This window comes from Chrysemys picta, chromosome 1, assembly GCF_011386835.1.
Source record: "Chrysemys picta bellii isolate R12L10 chromosome 1, ASM1138683v2, whole genome shotgun sequence".
Taxonomy (NCBI): domain Eukaryota; kingdom Metazoa; phylum Chordata; order Testudines; family Emydidae; genus Chrysemys; species Chrysemys picta.
The window spans coordinates 41,094,255-41,112,376 of record NC_088791.1 but is presented as its reverse complement, the minus strand read 5'-3'; the positions used below and the strand labels follow the sequence as shown (position 1 = coordinate 41,112,376).

At 42.3% G+C, this 18,122-nt stretch overlaps 1 protein-coding gene across 9 annotated transcripts in view; it reads right to left on the bottom strand.

Moving 5' to 3' along the window:
* GRM8 (glutamate metabotropic receptor 8) overlaps positions 1 to 18,122 on the bottom strand; it is a 490,512-nt gene that overhangs the window by 59,745 nt on the left and 412,645 nt on the right. For 6 of the 9 annotated variants that reach the window (XM_065555615.1, XM_065555608.1, XM_065555621.1 and 3 more), the window contains one exon: positions 1,424 to 2,359. The exons of 2 other annotated variants lie outside the window; for them this stretch is intronic. In XM_065555615.1, coding sequence (XP_065411687.1) covers positions 1,424 to 2,359 — 936 coding nt within the window. The remainder of the gene's footprint in view (positions 1 to 1,423; positions 2,360 to 18,122) is intronic. One more of the 9 variants, XR_010590015.1, reaches the window with a different exon arrangement.

Here is an 18,122-nt window from a genome sequence, read left to right as displayed (position 1 = left end):
CTGTTCATACATATGATTATCAGCTAAAAGTATTTCCGTGTTCCAATTATAAGTGTCAGAATTCTTCAGCTTTACTTACTGCACCTACGCTGTGCCACTACCTTAGGGCTTAATTCTCCATAAAATATTAATGGCCTTTCATTCTGAACAAGGCCATGCAAGTCATGGCAGGTTACAGATCTTGGCTTTGTGGCAGTCTGACCTATTCAGCAGTGAGCGTACTTAATGCTTTTTTTTTTTAAAGAAACCTGGGTGAAAGCCACATTGATCTATACTAGTGAAAAAGATCATACTAATGAGCTCTGCTCCCCCTGAAAACTTTTACGCCTGAATCAGCAGGTGTCTTATTGAGTCACACAATAACATTTTGAATTTTGAAGCCAACGGGGTTATGCCAGCTGAAAGCATGTAGCCGTTTCCATATACATTGATGGGGATAGATTCTGTAGTCCATTTTCTGGAAAATATTTTGGATATTTTAAAAAAATAATGTTTAAAAAAATCACCCATTAGGAATGGGAGCAGGAGGAGAATCTGGTTCAGGGATTCATACCCTACATTTCTGCTTTTCAAGATTTTCCAAACCATCTTGGCGATTGATCTGTGTTTTATTGCTCTTTCCTAGTAGATTTGCCATCTTTCCCAATGTCAGCTGGAGACAAACTCGCATAGCTGACGTGTCTCTGTCTTCCCATTAGAAGCAAAAGAGATAGAGTTAAATGTTTGAGGTATTGTATATGGTTCTCCCTGACTGATAAGGATCTTGTCAACTGAACAAGGAAGAACTGACCTCTGAACATGTTAGACTGAATCTCTCATGAGCCTAATTTCTCAAGGAGCTATTAATTAATTAACTGAGCCCTTCTGTAAGGTTTTATATGAGATCAATATTCAATTTACTGGGCATTTTTCTCCCCATATTTGTATTTATTTATTTATTTACTTACTTACTTATGTGTGTGGCTGACAGGTAAAGGTAATGACTTTCATTCTACCCAAACATTCTTCTTCATTATTTTTGACAAGTGTAAGTAGATCTTTGCGGCGTTTTGAAATCTATCTATTTGCATCAGTTCTGTGCTAGGCAGCAAACATTTATAGCATTTCATATAACAGACTGGAGCATCATGAAAGGATAATAATACACATTAGTGGAAGCAGTCATTTAAGGAAAAGATGTATCCAGAAAATGACCAAGTTATTATGGCAATCATGTCATAGTCAGATCCCAGATCTTGTTACAAAACCCGGGAAATGTACCTTTCCAAAGACACATGCCATTACCTTCCATTTCCTAATAGTCTAGGAATTTGTGTTCACATTCAGAATTAGTAATTTATAAGACTGAATTAATGTAATTTTACAAATATTGTAACTGAAAAAGGCAGGTTAATATTTGATTCTTAATTTTATTGTCACTTACCTTCTCTGTGGACTGCGCAGTACCAAAAAAGATTGGAATAAAAGCTAACCAAATTATGCAGGTGGTGTACATAGTAAATCCAATGGGTTTTGCTTCATTGAAGGTCTCTGGAACCCCTCTTGTTTTAATAGCATACACAGTGCATGTGACCATCAAGAGAATACTGTATCCAAGGGAACAAATGAGAGAAAGATCAGAAATGTCACATTTGAGAACTCCCCTGGCATTTTCTGGATCAAGTGTCCTCTGCTCTCCATAGTCTACTACGATATGTGGTGGATCAACAGCAAACCAGATGAAGACTCCAAGAAGCTGCATGGATATGAGGCTGAAAGTGATCACCAACTGGGAAGCCGGGCTAATAAACTTTGGAGCTGTGACAGATTTTTTACCTTGCTCAAATATTCTGTGGATTCTATTAGTTTTTGTGAGCAAGGCAGAGTAACTGAAGCACATGCCGAGTCCTAAAAAGAGCCGTCGAAATGAGCAGATCACTGTGTCCGGAGCGGCGATCATTAAAAAAGTGATAGAGTAACAGAGAAAAATCCCAGTCAATAGCACGTAGCTGAGTTCGCGGCCAGATGCCCTGACGATGGGTGTGTCATTGTAGCGGACAAATGTCACGATGACAAAGGTGGTTGCAATAATTCCGAGAATAGCTATGAACACGGGCACGATGGCCCAGGGAGAATGCCATTCCAGTTTGATTATTGGAATAAGCTGGCAATCTGTGCGGTTGGCATTTGGTCGCTTATTAAATGGGCACAGTTCACAGGTGAGCTCATCCACTTGGTAATGGTACCCTTCACAGCGTTCACAGTGCCAACAGCAAGGCACTCCCTTTACTGTTTTCTTTCTTTCCCCAGGTTTACAGGGCAGGCTGCAAACAGATGCTGGATGAGTATGATCTCTGCTAGCCCACTGCATGTCTTCTACCTACGGGTATAAAAAATTAATGAGCCTTCCATTTTCCTTCATTTATAATATCCTAATCCTGGCCACAGGTTTGTCATAAATCATGGTGTGCTGACAGTACAAATACAGTTTACTATAATAAGAAACCTGTTTCTTTCCCTTATATTGACTTTATGAAAGTGTTAAATGATTGTGTCCAATAAATCATTCATGCCATGGGCTTGATGAGTGTCATTAGTTTCTATTTACCTCTTTACTGCTGACCAAATTGACATCTGTAAAGAGATTTATTGACTCCAGGCTAGTTTAAAAGCAAAAAGTCCTAAATAAAGAAGTTTATAAACTAATCACATGCAAGTATAAATACCAGTAGTTTTCAAACATTTAATTAGGAAATGTGGAGTATGTGGGTTTGGAATTAATTTCTGGTACTGCAAAAGGACAGATTGAAATCTCCATGCATCAACTCTGACAGAATAAAAAGGACCAGGGAAGGATCCACTTCCATTTAGACATAATGCCATCTCTTCCAAGAAGAACCTGTTATCTGTTTATATGTTTTCATCCTTCAACTTTTGCTCGAAATGCATAAGAATATCTTTCCCCCCCCCCATTTCTAGTAGGTAAAAATATGTATATACCACAATATGATTAATAATTTAAAGAGATGTCACAGTTGCACTTCAGTCCTCCTGGTTTAAAAATTCCACTATCTTTTTATAGTTTAAAATTCATACACGCAGTGCAACCTTGTTTCAAAAGGCCCATCAATCCTGGATCTCTCCACAGTGACGTATAACAAATAGGACGTCTCCCCCACAAAAAATAAAATAAAATCTGTAAAGAAAACTCATGAATCTAACAACATTCTTGCTTAACTTCTGCACCTTGGCCCAGATTCTGCCACCTTTACTCAGGTTGAGTAGCACTTTGCTTCACAAGGGGTCCCACAGATTTAAATAGAGCTACTTACAGAGTAAGGTCTTATTGCAAGGATGGCAGAATCTGGCCCTTTCCTTTGTGCCCCATCTTTCATGTGTACATTATTTCATTAGATTGTAAGCTCTTAAGTGCAGGGACTGGGTCTTCATACTTGCCTGTAAAGTGCCTAGCACAGTTTTGGATGTATAAATTGTATTTATAAGTAAAACAGCAATAATAAACTTCCATATGGCATAGGTGTTTTCACCTTCCGCTGGCGGAGGACAGAGTAAGGCCAGTATGGAAAGGGTGCTAATTTTGGCCTTAGCAGTTCCAGCTGTATTGCCACAAATTTCAGTGAGTGTTAGGCAGCTGCTTGACAGCCTCAGTCCCCTGCCTCCAAGCAGCCAAGCACCAACCATACAGCCATGTTGACTTGACAGTGGAGCCTCCGTTCTGCTCTTCTGTGCCATAGGGGACCTTCTGGTTCATTTTATTCTTCACAGCAAAAGTGCCCAACTATAATGATGCATCAAACATAAACACACTCATAAAGCCAAGTCTCTAGGGCCTAGATCTTCAAAGGGATTTCGTCATCTAACTCCCATTACAATCAATGGGAGTTTAGGTACCTAAATATCTTTGATGATCTGGGTCTAAGGGCCTGATGCAAAGTTCACTCAAGTCTATAGGAGTATGTCTACACTGCAATATAACAGTTGTGCCTAACCTGTGTCAGCTAGGGTTGCCAACTTTCTAATTGCACAAAACCGAACACTCTTGCCCCGCCTCCTGCCCCGCCCCTTCTCTAAGGCCCTGCCCCCACCACATCCTGACCAATGGGAACTGCAGAGCCGACGCTCAGGGTGGGGGCAGCACGTGGAGGGTCCCCGGCCGCCCTGCACCTAGGGGCCGGACATGCCAGTCACTTCCGGGGAACTGTGCAGAGCCAGAGCAGGCAGGGAACCTGCCTTAGCCCCGCTGTGCCACTGACTGGACTTTTAAAGGCCCAGTCAGCAGTGCTTACTGGAGCCACCAGGGTCCCTTTTCGACTGGGCATTCCGGTCAAAAACTGGACGCCTGGCAACCCTAGTGTCAGCTGACTCAAGGTCATGGCAGTGTTCCGTCTAATTTTTCCCACATATGTATGGAATGGGTTTTATTATGTGCACCAATATGGAAGTGATGTGTGACACATCACCTCTATATTAGTTCACATAACAAAATTCATGTGGTGGGGGTGGGGCCAATGGGTTCAGAGTGTGGGAGGGGGGCTCAGGGCTGTGGCAGAGGATTAGGGGGTGAGGGTTCCAGAGTGGGGCCATGGATGAGGGGCTCAGGGCTGGGGCAGAGGTTTAGGGTTTGGGGGGGAGGTGAGGGCTCTGCCTGGGGGTGCAGGCTCTGAGGTGAGGCTGGGGATGAGGGGTTTGGGATGCAGGCTGCCCAGGGGCTACAGCGGGGAGAGAGAGGACTCCCCCCAGCTCTTTCTCTTCACAGAGGCACCTGGGTTGGAGGAGGAGGGGGAGAGGCGCCTCTTCCCTGGCTGCGGCAGGTCCATGCCGGGGCTGGGGTGAGGCCGGGGGAGGGACTTGGCCACTGCAAGTCCGAGGCAGGTCCCTGCTGGGGCCGGCAGGAAAAGGCGCCTCTCCTCACCATGGCAGGTCCGTGCTAGGGGAGCGGCATCTCTCCCCGCCGCAGCCCTGAGCCCATGCGCAGTTTAGGGGGAACATAAGTCATGAGGCTCAGGCTACCGGACTGTAAAATTGCAGTGTAGACTTTTGGGCTCAGGTTGGAGCCCAGATTCTGGGACCCCACAGGTGGGGAGAGTCCCAGAGCCTGAGCTCCAGGCCAAGCCCAAACGACTACACTGCAGTGTTTTAGCCCCACACCCCGAGCCTCACGAGCCTGAGGCAGCTGACACAGGCCAGCCAACACGGGCCAGCTATGGGTGTTTTATCGCAGTGTAGACATACCCTGGGAGTCTTAGGCTATTCTACAGTCCTCCTGATTCTCAAGACCAGCAATCATACTATTTTGGGCAACCTAATTCATCTAATAGGAATGAAGGAAAAGTGTTGCTATGAATTCTGAATGATAACTAAAAGTACGATATTAGCACTTTACCTCACATCGGTGTTGTGAAGATAAATACATTAAAGACTGTGAGTAATGGTAAAATATCATTCATATATATATCACTCGAGTACTTCTGAGTGTTTCCCTTGTTTAGCTGAGCAAAATGGGTACAGTTTCTTTTAATCTACAACTATGCAGTATTTTACAAAATTTCATCCAGCCCTTATCACTGTTCTTGAATGTCCCTCAAAACTCTTGCAGTTAGTAAACACATTTCAATGTCTCAAAAGTTACATGATCCAGTGACAACAGGGGTAATAAATGCCCATCTGGAGAAGGTCACTAGTAATGATTCATATTATAATTTTCATTCCAGTAGATCTGGCACACAAAATATATACCACATAATTCATATTATGACAATATAATGCTACAAATATTGGAAAAACTCACCAGAAGAGCAAACTTGCTTTTTTTTCTTAAAAAAAAAAAAAAAAAATCATTCCAGTCTTTTAAGCCTAGAATTATCTAAAACAAAGTGATCTTTCAAGGCTCAACAAATGTACATAAAAATAGGAAATATTCAATGTTTCAGTTTATTTCTCCCAAATTTTCCTGTCTGAGTGATTTTTTTTAGGCTAATCTCATGATTAGATTCATAGATCCAGATTGCCCCAGACATGGAAAAAAGGTCCCTAGCAGACAGGAAATTCTGTGAGTCCCTGCTTATGGGATTGTCATTGCATCATTAAACTGTAGGAGAAAGAGGAGGTTGTTCCCAAAGAAGAAGTAGTAAGCAACTGGGCCTTCTAAATCCAAGGATAACCAGTTATCTTCAAAGTCCTTTTCCCTTCACAGAGTGTCACACGTAGGGTGACCAGATGCTAAGTGGAAAATATCGGGACCGCCGCAGGGGTTACACTTACCCATCTGGGTCTTCGGTGGCATTTCAGTGGCGGGTAATAAACTTTGTCGCCAAAGACAGAAGCACCCGCCGCCGAATTGCTGCCAAAAATGGGTGAATGTAAAAAAAACCAAACCAAAACAAAATATCGGGACAAATGGCGTCCCAACCGTACTTTGGTCGGGACGCGGGACAAACTCCTCAAAATCGGGACAGTCCCGACTCACACGCAGCACTGCTTCTATAGAAGTCATGCACTCTACCACCTCTTCCTCCTCCTCCCAGGGCCACCCAGAGGATTCAGGGGGCCTGGGGTCTTCGATGGCAGGTCCCAGAGCGAGTGAAGGACCCACCGCCGAATTTCTCCAAAAACTCTTGTGGGGGGGCCCTGAAAACTCTTGTGGGGGCCCCTGCGGGGCCCAGGGCCTGGGGCAAATTGCCCCACTTGCTCCCCCCTTGGGCGGCCCTGCCTCCTCCACTGCCAGAGATCCCTGCAGATCACTCAGAGACCACTCCCATGGAGGGGGATGATACCACAGAGCAAGCGTTACTTCTCTTTGGGTGTCCCCAGACATCTGCTAGAGGTCCCCTTTACTTGCAGAAAGGGAAGCAGCGATCCAGCTCACATAAATTAAAGACTGAAAAGACATGTTGCTGTAGGTCATCTAGCTGAACCCCCAGGTACCTATAAACCTCCAGTATGCTATGTACTTCTTATATTTTAAAAACTTTATTTTACTTAATATGAATGTACTGACGTAACTCAGTACATTTCACAATGGCCAGAGTCTTTTACAACACTCTCAAAAGCCCTTGCAGTTTTTCTATCATAAAGTGAACTATATAAAAATGGATTAAGCGCCCCAAACCTCAAGGCATAATCAACTCACAAATTAACAGTGTTGCATTTTTCTCTGAATTTAACTGGAGACCCACTGGTTATAAGAAAGATACGAAAAGGAGAGAGGAGAAGAAATGGGACAAGACTTTCACAATTGTTTGCCTAAAGCTAGGTTCCGAAATCCACACTGAGGCACTTAAATAAATGTTCTAATTTTCAGAATTGTTGAATGTCCATAACGTCCACTGAAGTCAAAGGGAGCTGCTGGGTGCACAGCACTTTCAGTAATCAGGTCATTTATGTTGGTGTCTAAATATGGACTTGGGGGCAGAATTTTCAAAAGTGCCTTAGGAAATGCATTTAATTCAATTCATTGATTTAAATGCAAGTTAGTCTCCTTACATGCTTGGGTGCTTTGGAAACTCCCTCATGGCTCCTATCTGCATTTTTAGATGCCTAAATGCCTTTAAAAATCTCTCACAAATCTCTCTTACACACCCATTTTTTAAAAACTTGGCTTAGAAGAATAAAAATAAAAATAAGGCAAAAAGGAGATAGGAGAGAGGAGAAAGAAGAGAAAGTGCCAGTCAGAAAAAATAATAATTAGTGTATCACTTCTGGGAGTATTTTACCCATGCTGAACAAGAAGTAGTCCTTCTGTTGCTCAGAGTCTGCAAAAGTTGGCTGAGGCTCACTCAGATTATTTGATAGTCCTTGGTAAACTTCATTTCTGGTACGCTCATTTTTGTTACTTATATTTGTGTGTGCCAGCTGCTTAGTGCTCTCAACTACAATGTCATCACAAGACCAGGCAAATTACTATCTTAAATCCATCCTAATCTGTTGCACATGTTAGGTAAGTACAGAACAGGCTCCTGATTATTAATTTTATTTCAGTGGCTCCTCTGAATTTTTAAACCAAACTTCTTGATGGATATATGTGCTACCAAGATGTGTCTAAAGTTCCCTTAGCAAAAAGGCATTAGATGATAAGCTGCCATTTTCCACTCTCCTAATGATTATCCGCATAATAACAAAAAACAGAGTATATAATTATTTCCTTAAATTACAATATTTGTTCGTTTTAGAACTAATTTGTTAGGACACAAGAGAATGTGCCTTCCTTGCTTTTTTAAACAGGAATAACCATCATAAAAATCAACTATGGAGGAGATGTGTGCCTGATGGAGTTGTAACTTGTTCAGATTACAGCCCTAAAACTCATATCAGCTAACTAGTGAAAACACAGACTGAATGAAGTTTCATAACACTGAGTAAATAGTGCCAGCCTTTTATGAATATTACAATTATATTTGTTCTTTAACCTCTAATAACAAAACTAAAAAATAACGCTGGGAGAGCTGGGTTAATACCAGGCATGATCTGTACATGCCACAGTACAACATACAGCAGGCATATTTACAATCCAGTACCTACATTCCTTTAGCTACTCAGCAACTAATTTAATCAGCAGTGCTCTTAGAAACTAAAGGGGACCAACCATTAATGTTATTAATAGGTTGCATAACAGATTTTTGAAGCAGAGTTTCCATCATTAATGAAAACATACAAAATTCTGCCCTTCCTCAGATTCTACGGTGACCTATGACAATATCAGAAGCTGGACACAGAGAGAGAGAGAAACAGATTGATCTTATCGCTGGGGCAGCCCCACTGACTTTCCTGGGAAGGACAGAATCTGAAGAATAAATCATGGTTTTATAGGGTGTTCATCAGGGCTTTATCTAAATAATATTGCAAGGACCGTAAAATTGCTTCAGGATATATAATATTATAATTTATAATTAGGAAATTACCTTGTATTTCAACTATTTAAAACATTAGTTCAGAATCTGATATTTACTCAATGATAATTCAATAACAGAAAGCTATTTCTTTAAGGATAGTGCTGTAATGAGCTAAATAATACTAGCTATAGACAGAGGAAGTCATACATTAGTAGTATCTCTCTAGGATATAAATGGTGTATTCTGATGTCATTAATGGAACAAACAGGCTAGCGTCAGGCAACTCAGTTCTTCAGAAGCATCAAGACTTCTGGGTATCAGTTAATGTGGCTTTTAAAACATATTCTAAACCTGATTTATAAAAATGACCAAGAATTAAAATGTTACCCACAGCTCTTTCTAAGAGTTTTGCTTAGTTCTGTCACAGATCCCTACAATTATTTCTTTTCTGACTAAAAGTTCATCACTGAAGCGAAACAACTGCATGATATAATAAAATTTAGTCTAATATTTAGCCTTTTGCATTCTATAATGGATCCATAACTCCCAAAGTACAAGTTAAACTCTCTCATGTACCTTGTCCAACCAAGTAATTTGAACCATAATATTCAGAAATTAAAGTGAAACTGGTTCACCAAAAGTGAATGTAATTCATTAGGAGCCTAAATATGATGATCATTGGATTTGGCCTGCCAGCCAGTTTTTATAGCTCCCGAGACAGGCAGGGTGTATTTACAGGCTGAAATTACAAATATTTAACTATGGATGTGTAGACAGGAAACAAGTCAAGGGCAACCAATCCATCAGAATGCAAACAGAGTCAGAGATAAAAACTGTCAGGAATCTGGATTGCCAATGGCAGTGTCAAGTCAGTTTCATTACTAACTTCACCATGTTTGCTGTGAAATGTCGGCCCTTGACCGCACTGCCTGATGTTTTCCTGCACATTGAATATTGGTTGTCATTTCCTGGATGCCCAGGTTTAGACTTCTGCCTAAAGCTTGACAAAAATGTTAGTTTCTAGCTGGTCTTCTACTGTACTACAATCAGTTATAAAATAATCCAGTCCTAAACAAAGCAGACTGGATGAAGAGTCTGAATGACAGAATCAAATACAATTATCACTAATGCACCAGCTTGGAATGTTGTGAGAAATGTCATTATCCCCATTTTAAATCTGGGAAAAGAGTGGCACGGAAAAGCTAAGTCATCACGTACGGAATCGCTGTTAGAACCAGGATGAGAGATTAAGACTCCTGTTAACCCACTAGCCCACAATTCTTCCTAGGCAAACCACTGAACCTCTCTATGGGTACATCTACATTTTGTGCTGCAGGTGTATATTCCAGCTCAAGGAGACATACCTACACTAGGTCTGACTGAGCTGGCATTTTAAAAACAGAGTGTAGCCAAGGCAGCACAAGCTGCAGGAGAGGCCCCTAGTACAGTCTCATCTGGGATGCTAGGCATGTACTCAGGCTGGCTTGCCCACTTGTGCCGCTGTATTTTTTAGCACACTAGCTCAGTCAGCACTAGCATGGGTATGTCGCCTTAAGTTGGAATTTACACCTCCAGCTCAAAGTGTAGACAGACCCTACTGCCTCTCAGTTTCACTAGATGTAAGATGGGGCAATGATATTTACCATATGTGAAATCCTGAAAACAGATAAGATTTAAGATGTCCCCAATTACATGTAGGTCGGTCAATAGGAAGTATCCCCATTATATGGGGAGGGAGATACAGAAAGATGAACTGACAATAACATGTTCTAATGGAATTTGTACAGGACTGAGAGTCAATAGGCCTGGTTGTGTGATACTAGTTTTGAGGTTGACTTTCTTTGTGATCTTGGACAAATAATGTAACCTCTTTGAACCTCAATTTTCCCATATGTTAAATGGAAATTCTTACTCACTAGCCTGGGTGCGGTTTCACAGGGCTGGGAGCAATGGTCACCTTCTGAGGCTGGAGTAGGGCGAGAGGCCTCAAGTGGGAACAGCTAAGGTGATGTTCCCCTCTCCTTCCCTTACCTCCATTTGCCGTCAACCTGTGGAGCTACTTCTTTTCACATCCCCCCCCTTATGCCCCAGGGCATGGTTCAGGGAAGGGAGGTCACATGCTGTGTCTGGGTCCAGGCTCTGGGGCCTGTCCTGTTTACCACTTGCTTCCATTGGGTGGTGGGGATGGGGATGGGTGATTGGCTCCTATTTGGTGGTGATGGTGAAGTGTGAGGGGGTTGTTACAGTTTGCTGTCTAGGTATGGCTACCTGTTTCAGTCCCATCCTGAATCAACCCAGTGGGCTGCCTTGGCATTGGTCCTGGGAACAGCATTGTATGATGAGGTGGTGTGCCGCTGTGCCTCACACAGCTTATGGTTTCCCTTATATTATTTCTCCTACCTCCGATGTGGAGCAAGGGAGAAGGTCAGAACTCTGGCTTCCTATCAAGGTCATTGGGAAGATCTGAGGGTTGCAAGAGAGCATGGCCTGCAAACCAACCCTCAGGTTTATAATCCACCAAAGCCTTTGGTGCCCATTGACATATGCATTGGAACAACCCTTCTGGGTACTTTGGGGTGGTAACTGCAGCTAGATAATACTTTTAAATAAAGTTGTGGTCTCTGCATTTAACCATATTATGGTGTCTATGTCTTATTGTTGCTGTGTCCATATAAATAATAACATCTACCAACTTGACTAAAAATTATCTGTAAAGTTCCGTATCAGAACAAAAGTAATATTAAAGCCTGACAGAGAGAGTAATTCTGGACAACTTGACTCACGGTCATGTATTTAATACATTAAACCCCAAGGCCTCTGGAGACCACCATGTTCTCTCGACATTTTACAAAACTATATCTGTATTTTCAGAACCAAAATGATTTTCAATCTTTCTCAAACATTCCAATAGGTAAAAATAATGTGAAATAAAAATTGATTATTTTAAATGCTCCAATTTCACAAACTTTTTCTAAACTTATAAACAGAAAAAAAATTGTAAAAACAACAACAAACATGAATTTGTGTAACAAATATTTCTCCCAATATTACCACAAAAGGGTAGATGGGGTAGATGAGGACAGTTGTGGTATTGAGGCTGCTGACAGGATATCGAATTAGAATGATAATTGAGTGTATTCATTTGACACATATATTCATCAGCTATATGGCATGTTACTAGAGTATATAAGGGGTAAATTGTTTTTGGTTGTTGGTATTTGTGTGGCTCAATTTTTTCAATAGATCCATTAGTTAGAAAAAATAATATGCTTTGCTTCATCTTATGCTCCTGCCAATTGTTTTTCCTTTGTTGCTGCTTGTTTGTTTTACAGTTACATTTGTGTGGGTGAAAAAAAATCTCTATATTCATTCCTCCCACAGCAAAATAACTGACTGCAAGTGTGCAATGAATATATTCTTCTGCATTCCACTAGGCAGTGCATTTCCATTGTGTTTGAAACCCTTGCTTAGAAATCAGCAAAACACGTGAAAGGCAACTCATTTTGTTGAAAATAACCTGTGAGAAATAACTTTTTCCCTAGAAGTTACACTGGACTACAGAAAAAAGTAGTCATTACTCTTCATCAGAATGGCCATATTGGGCCACACCAATATTACATCTACCCCGGTACCCTGTCTTCTGACAATAGCCAGTGCCAGATGTTTCAAAGGGGATGAACAGAACAGGACAATTTTGTGTGATTCATCCCCTGTCGTCTAGTTCCACCTTCTGGCAGTTGGAAGTTTAGGGAAACCCGGGGCATGGAGTTGCATCCCTGACCCTTTTGGCTAATAGCCAGTGATGGACCTATCCTCCATGAACTTATTTCTTTTTTTAACCCAGTTATACTTTTGGCCTTCACAACATCCAATGGCAATGAGTTTCATAGGTTCTCTGTGTGCTGAGTGAAGTACTTCCTTACGTTTATTTAAACCTGCTGTCTGTTAATTTCATTGGGTGATCCCTTAGTTCTTGTGTTATGTGAAGGGGGGTAAATAATACTTCCCTACTTACTCTCTTCATACCATTCATGATTTTATAGATGTCTAGGTTGACCATATTTTCCTAAGCTGAAAACGGGACACTGGGTAAAAGATGGTCAGTGTTCAGATGCTGACCCAAGCCTTGCCACACGGGGCTGGCCTGTGGCACCTGGTGTCGCCGCTTGCCTGAGCCGAGCCACTTGGCATCGTGGTTTGACTGAGTCCTGCTGCATGGGGTGGTGTTGCCGCTTGCTGGAACCGACATCACAGATGCCACAACTTTTTTGGCAAAACTGGACATTTGTCCTATTTGCTCTTGCCTGAACATTCCTCCATGCCCCCCTCTTTTCCTTCCCCCCCCAGAGCAAGACTAAATGGAACAAATGCCCAGTTTTGCCAAAAAAGAAGTCATAACTTTCAGGACAGGGCTTAAAAAGGGAATTGTCCTGGCCAAAATTGGGACTATGGTCACCCTATAAACAGGTGTGAAAGTAACATAAGCAGGGTGGCTGGAGTCCTGAGCAAGGTGGGGGGGCAGCTCTGGGCCTCTGGAAGGGGCGGGGCTGGGGCTAGATTCCCCCAGCCAGCCCTTCAGCGCTGCTGGGCCTGCACTGCCTGGGGCTCCGGTGGCGATTTAAAGGGCCCGGGCTCCTGGCCGCTGCCACTACCGCAAGGCTCTGGGAGCAATTTAAAGGGCCTGGGGCTCCAGCTACTGGCACAGTAGCAGTAGCAGCAGCCGGGAACCCCAGGCCCTTTAAATCACTGCCGGACCACCGCGGTAGCAGCAGCACCGGGGCTCTGGTGGCTATTTAAAGGGCCAGGGGTTCTGGCCATTGCCGGAAGCCCTGGGCCCTTTTAAATTGCTAAGCCCTGGGGAAGCTGTCCCTTTTGCCCCATCCCGACCTCCCCTATCAGCCCTGCCGGTACTGTCGGCTGTGGACTATACCGACTTACTTTCATCTCTGCCTATAGATGTCTATCATAACCCTCCAGAGTAATCTCTCTTACAAGCTGAACAGTTCCAGTCTTTTTAATTTCTCTATCTATGGAAGGTATTCCATACATCTAATCATTTTTATTGTCCTTCTCTGTCCTCCTTTTCCAATATATCATTTATAATATATCTTTTTTGAGATGAGGTGACCAGAATCTTTTATATATTTATCCTTGCAACACAATAGGGCGATCCTAGTATACCAATTCTAAAAATGGGGAATTGAGGTAGGGAGGCTAAGTGACTTGCCCAAGGAAGTCTGTGATGAAGGAAGGACTTGAACTTGGGTCTCCTACATCCTGTGATAGTGCTGTAACCACTGCCTGCTCTTCCTTCTGTGATCAACAGGGATGTGGATTGGTTTCAGTTTCCCCAATGCTCATAGGTGGATAAAAGTGGTAGAAGAAGGAGTGAAGAAATATTAGGAGCAGGCGGTAATGGAATAGAGAAGAAAGGAGAGAACAAGGAGGAGTGGGCAGGGAAAGGGAAAAGGAGGTCAAAACTGCCATCAGGAAGATTGGTGTTGCCAAAGATGAGAACAGCTACCAAGAAGGCAAAGGAGGGTAGGTAACTACTAAGGAGAGTGAACAAATAGGAGAGGGTAACCACCAGAGAAATTAAGGGGAAGGGTGAGGTGCCTAGATAGAGAACCAGCCGGAGAGGACCCCAGATGAATGAGGCTTATATTACTTTTTTATTTTATTTTATTCATATTTTGACCCCTTGAGAGGTTACTTTGAAGTTTGCTTTCTGCTGCTTCTTGGTATTCAAACTGGATTTTGGTGATCTAAAGTAATTTCCCCAACGTTCCAGCATAAACTGGCAGGAAGAGTCTGGAGAAAAGAAAGCAGGGAAGTACATTACCTAGTTCTCGCTGGAACTTCTGGCAAACCTTGGCCAAGTTTGGAGTGAACATTTCCAGAGTTATGGCCAGGGCCGGCTCCAGGCACCAGCTTCTCAAGCAGGTGCTTGGGGCGGCCGCTCCGGAGAGGGGTGGCAGGTCCAGGTATTCGGTGGCAATTCAGCAAACGGTCCCTCACTCCGCCTGGGAGTGAAGGACCTCCCGCCGAATTGCCGCAGCAGATCGCGATCGCGGCTTTTTTTAGATCCCGATCGCGGCTTTTTTTTTTTTTTTTTTTGGTTTTGGCTGCTTGGGGCGGCCAAAACCCTGGAGCCGGCCCTGGTTATGGCTTGCACATTTGTAGTGAAACCTGATTAATCTGATAACTTCACACTGAAGCAAGCATTTGAGAATGGGGCTTCATAAAATAGACACAGAAACCTAGCAACTGTCAAATATTTGCAGGTTTGATAATTATGCGTGTGGCAGGCTGGCAAGCCCTAAGAACCATGCATTATAAATTTTCTGTGCTCACTGGAAACGCATTGCTGGTGACATGCAGCTTTTATAATTCAAAGAAACCAATTATTTAAATTCTTAAAAGATGAGCAACGATTTCTCAAAAAATAAACACCAGAAACCAAAAAATACTGTACACAGCATATTAGCTTCTGTTCTCATCAGAAAGACTCTTATCCTCTCCACTTCCCTTGCCCTCAGTATCCGCTAGGATTAATAAAGCTATATTGGAGTGCTGCTTATCTTATGTTCACAATAAGAAATGATTTTGATGAAAGAAGAAAGCTGGAGTTAAAAGGGAGACTAGAGTGGAGAAAGAAAATGTGGTGAACAGAAAGGAATTAATGTGAGTCGGTGAATGTACATCTCTCACACCCCTAAACGCCTACGGTGGAATCCTGGCCCTACTGAAGTCAATGGAGTTTGCTATTAACTGCCATGGAGTAGGATTTCACCCCAGGGCCCAGTCCTGCAATCCTAAGACATGAAACTCATGGCAGCTGCACACTTATAAAGTGGAATTTACATCATGGGCATTTTACACAGGGAGCGCATCATATCACTGTACCATAATCTGCACTGTCTGCCTATTAGCTCCCAGGTAGAAATTGTTGGTTTTAAGCTGAATGGCTTGGGACCTCATTACATAAGAGTCTGCTTTTCTCTTCATGTGAGAGGGAAACAGCTACGTGAGCAACAAAAGCACTTGAACTAACACCCTCTTAGTTTAAAAAGTAGGCGCTGGTCATAAGTCATTTTCTGGGACAGAGCCTCACTTTTGGATTGCATTCCCTTCTTCGGTCTGCCAGAAGCCAGATTTGTAAGCCACCAACGGAGGCTGCAAGGATCATCTTTTCCCCTCAGGCTTCTGGGGAAAGGACAGAGTGCAGTGTAATCTGGTGGGATGTCAGATAAGGGGTTACTGGTATTGCTGTAGATAAGTATGACTGTGGATTTTTATGGCATTCCAGGATGCATTTTTCTGTGTTTGTGTATGATTTATATTTTTGTACTTGTAAATTTTAATTGCCATAAAAGCACCTACAGTGGGAGAGAGGTTCTTCACTTTCAAGGGAAATACACAAAATTACCCTCTTCTACTTAAAGCTTTTATGCCTCAGAAGTATCCTACTCAAGTTGCTCTCAAGAGACTTTAACTTGGTACATAACACATTTCCCGTGAAGTATTCTCGAAGAAAATATATGACCGCAAATGAATCATAGAGAGTAATTGCAAGAATGGACACATCTTTTCTATTATACTTCTGGGCAGGGGTGCTGGAACAATTTGCATAGTAGGGATGCTGACAGCCACTGAACCAAACTGCAAACCCTGTATATAATGGAAACCACTTCATACTTAACTTTCACCACCAATTGAACTAACCAGCTACTACACCATCTTTCTTTTTTTCACTTTTTTTTTTTTTTGGGGTGGTGGTGGAGGGAATTGAGCTATTTATTTGTATAGTATGTTTCAACTTGAAGCATTTCACCTTGCTAAATCCAGAGATTTATATATTGATATTACTTTAAGGTGCTATCAGCTGTCACTATAATAAAAGTAATATTTCTTTTTTTAACTATATGCCAGTTCTTTTTAGTGAAAAGTCAGATCTTCCTACTGTAATTAGCTCCTGATATGTCAGTTCTACATAGAAAAAAGAAAATCACATCAGCCTTTTAAACATGATTCCAGGGCTGGGTGAACAAACTGGATTCAAACATCTCAAAGCCTGAACTGGCTCAGAACTGTGAGACAAATGTTTGTTTGTATTTTGAGACTTCGAGCTGCAAAGGAAAAGCTTGTTTTCAGGTCTGTATTGCTACTTATAGTGAAGAGTCAATACATAAATTGAACATTTTACACTGGGACTTAGTGAGCTGGGAACACAAAAAACAAGCAAGAGAAAATACTGTCAAGAAGATTTACTAGAAGAAACATTTTTTTGCTATGGATAAAAGACAAACATGAACAAAAAAGTAGAGAAGACTCAAAGCATAAAACATTTTGAGCTGCAATAAAAATTAAACAACACAGATGGGCTAGAGAAACAGTAGTAAAAGTAATACTTTCTGATGTCACACTGGAGACCCCCAGTTAAAAGTGTTCAGGCTCTGACTGCTGGGACACTAGAGACCAGATATATCACAGAGGTTGAAAGTTTTGTTTTCAAGGGGGAAAATAAGAGGGGATTGCTGATGATCACACCATTCCTTAAGATTTCCCAGCCACCTGATTACACAGCATCAGAGATATCAAAAGTAGAGATGCTGGATTCATCCCAGTTGGCCAGAGGGAAAGTGCTATTGTCAGGGAAAGCAAAGGAAGGGCTCAAAGTAAATGAGAAGGGCCCCAGAATGTAGGCATGGTTTTACCCCTAATGGGTAACCTGTGTACCTACATCCCACCCACAAATGAGGGGAAATGCATCAACATGTGTGTCTTGGACACATTTCAGTTTGAGAAATAATTAAGTGGGCTTCATATATGGTCCCACGTGAAGGAGCAAAATCCAATCTGGAGGTAATAAAGGCTTGGGCTACCATAGTGAATTCTGTGTCTGAATGTAGAGATCTTATGCATCTAGCAAGGAATAGATCTAAAAGGCACATTTGACTACTGAAATTCTCTGAAGTGGCATAAGGTGCACTGCAATTTAGTGAATGCATTGGGGAAAGAATGGAAAACAGCCTCAATATTGAAGGCATTAATCTTCTCTATGGTAACAGCCCTGTCAAATGCTTCCTGCACAACACTAACATCACCTCCTTCATATCCAGACTGAGCTTCAACTTCACTATCATTCAAGTACTAATCTGGAGAGATTCATAGATTCTAAGGCCTGAAGGGACCATTGTGCCCAGGGATTTGGAGCAATCAAATTTTTGAATTGCTCTGCTCCAGCTCCAGGAAAAACCTACTGGTCTGTGCTCCAGCTCCGGGCTCTGCTCC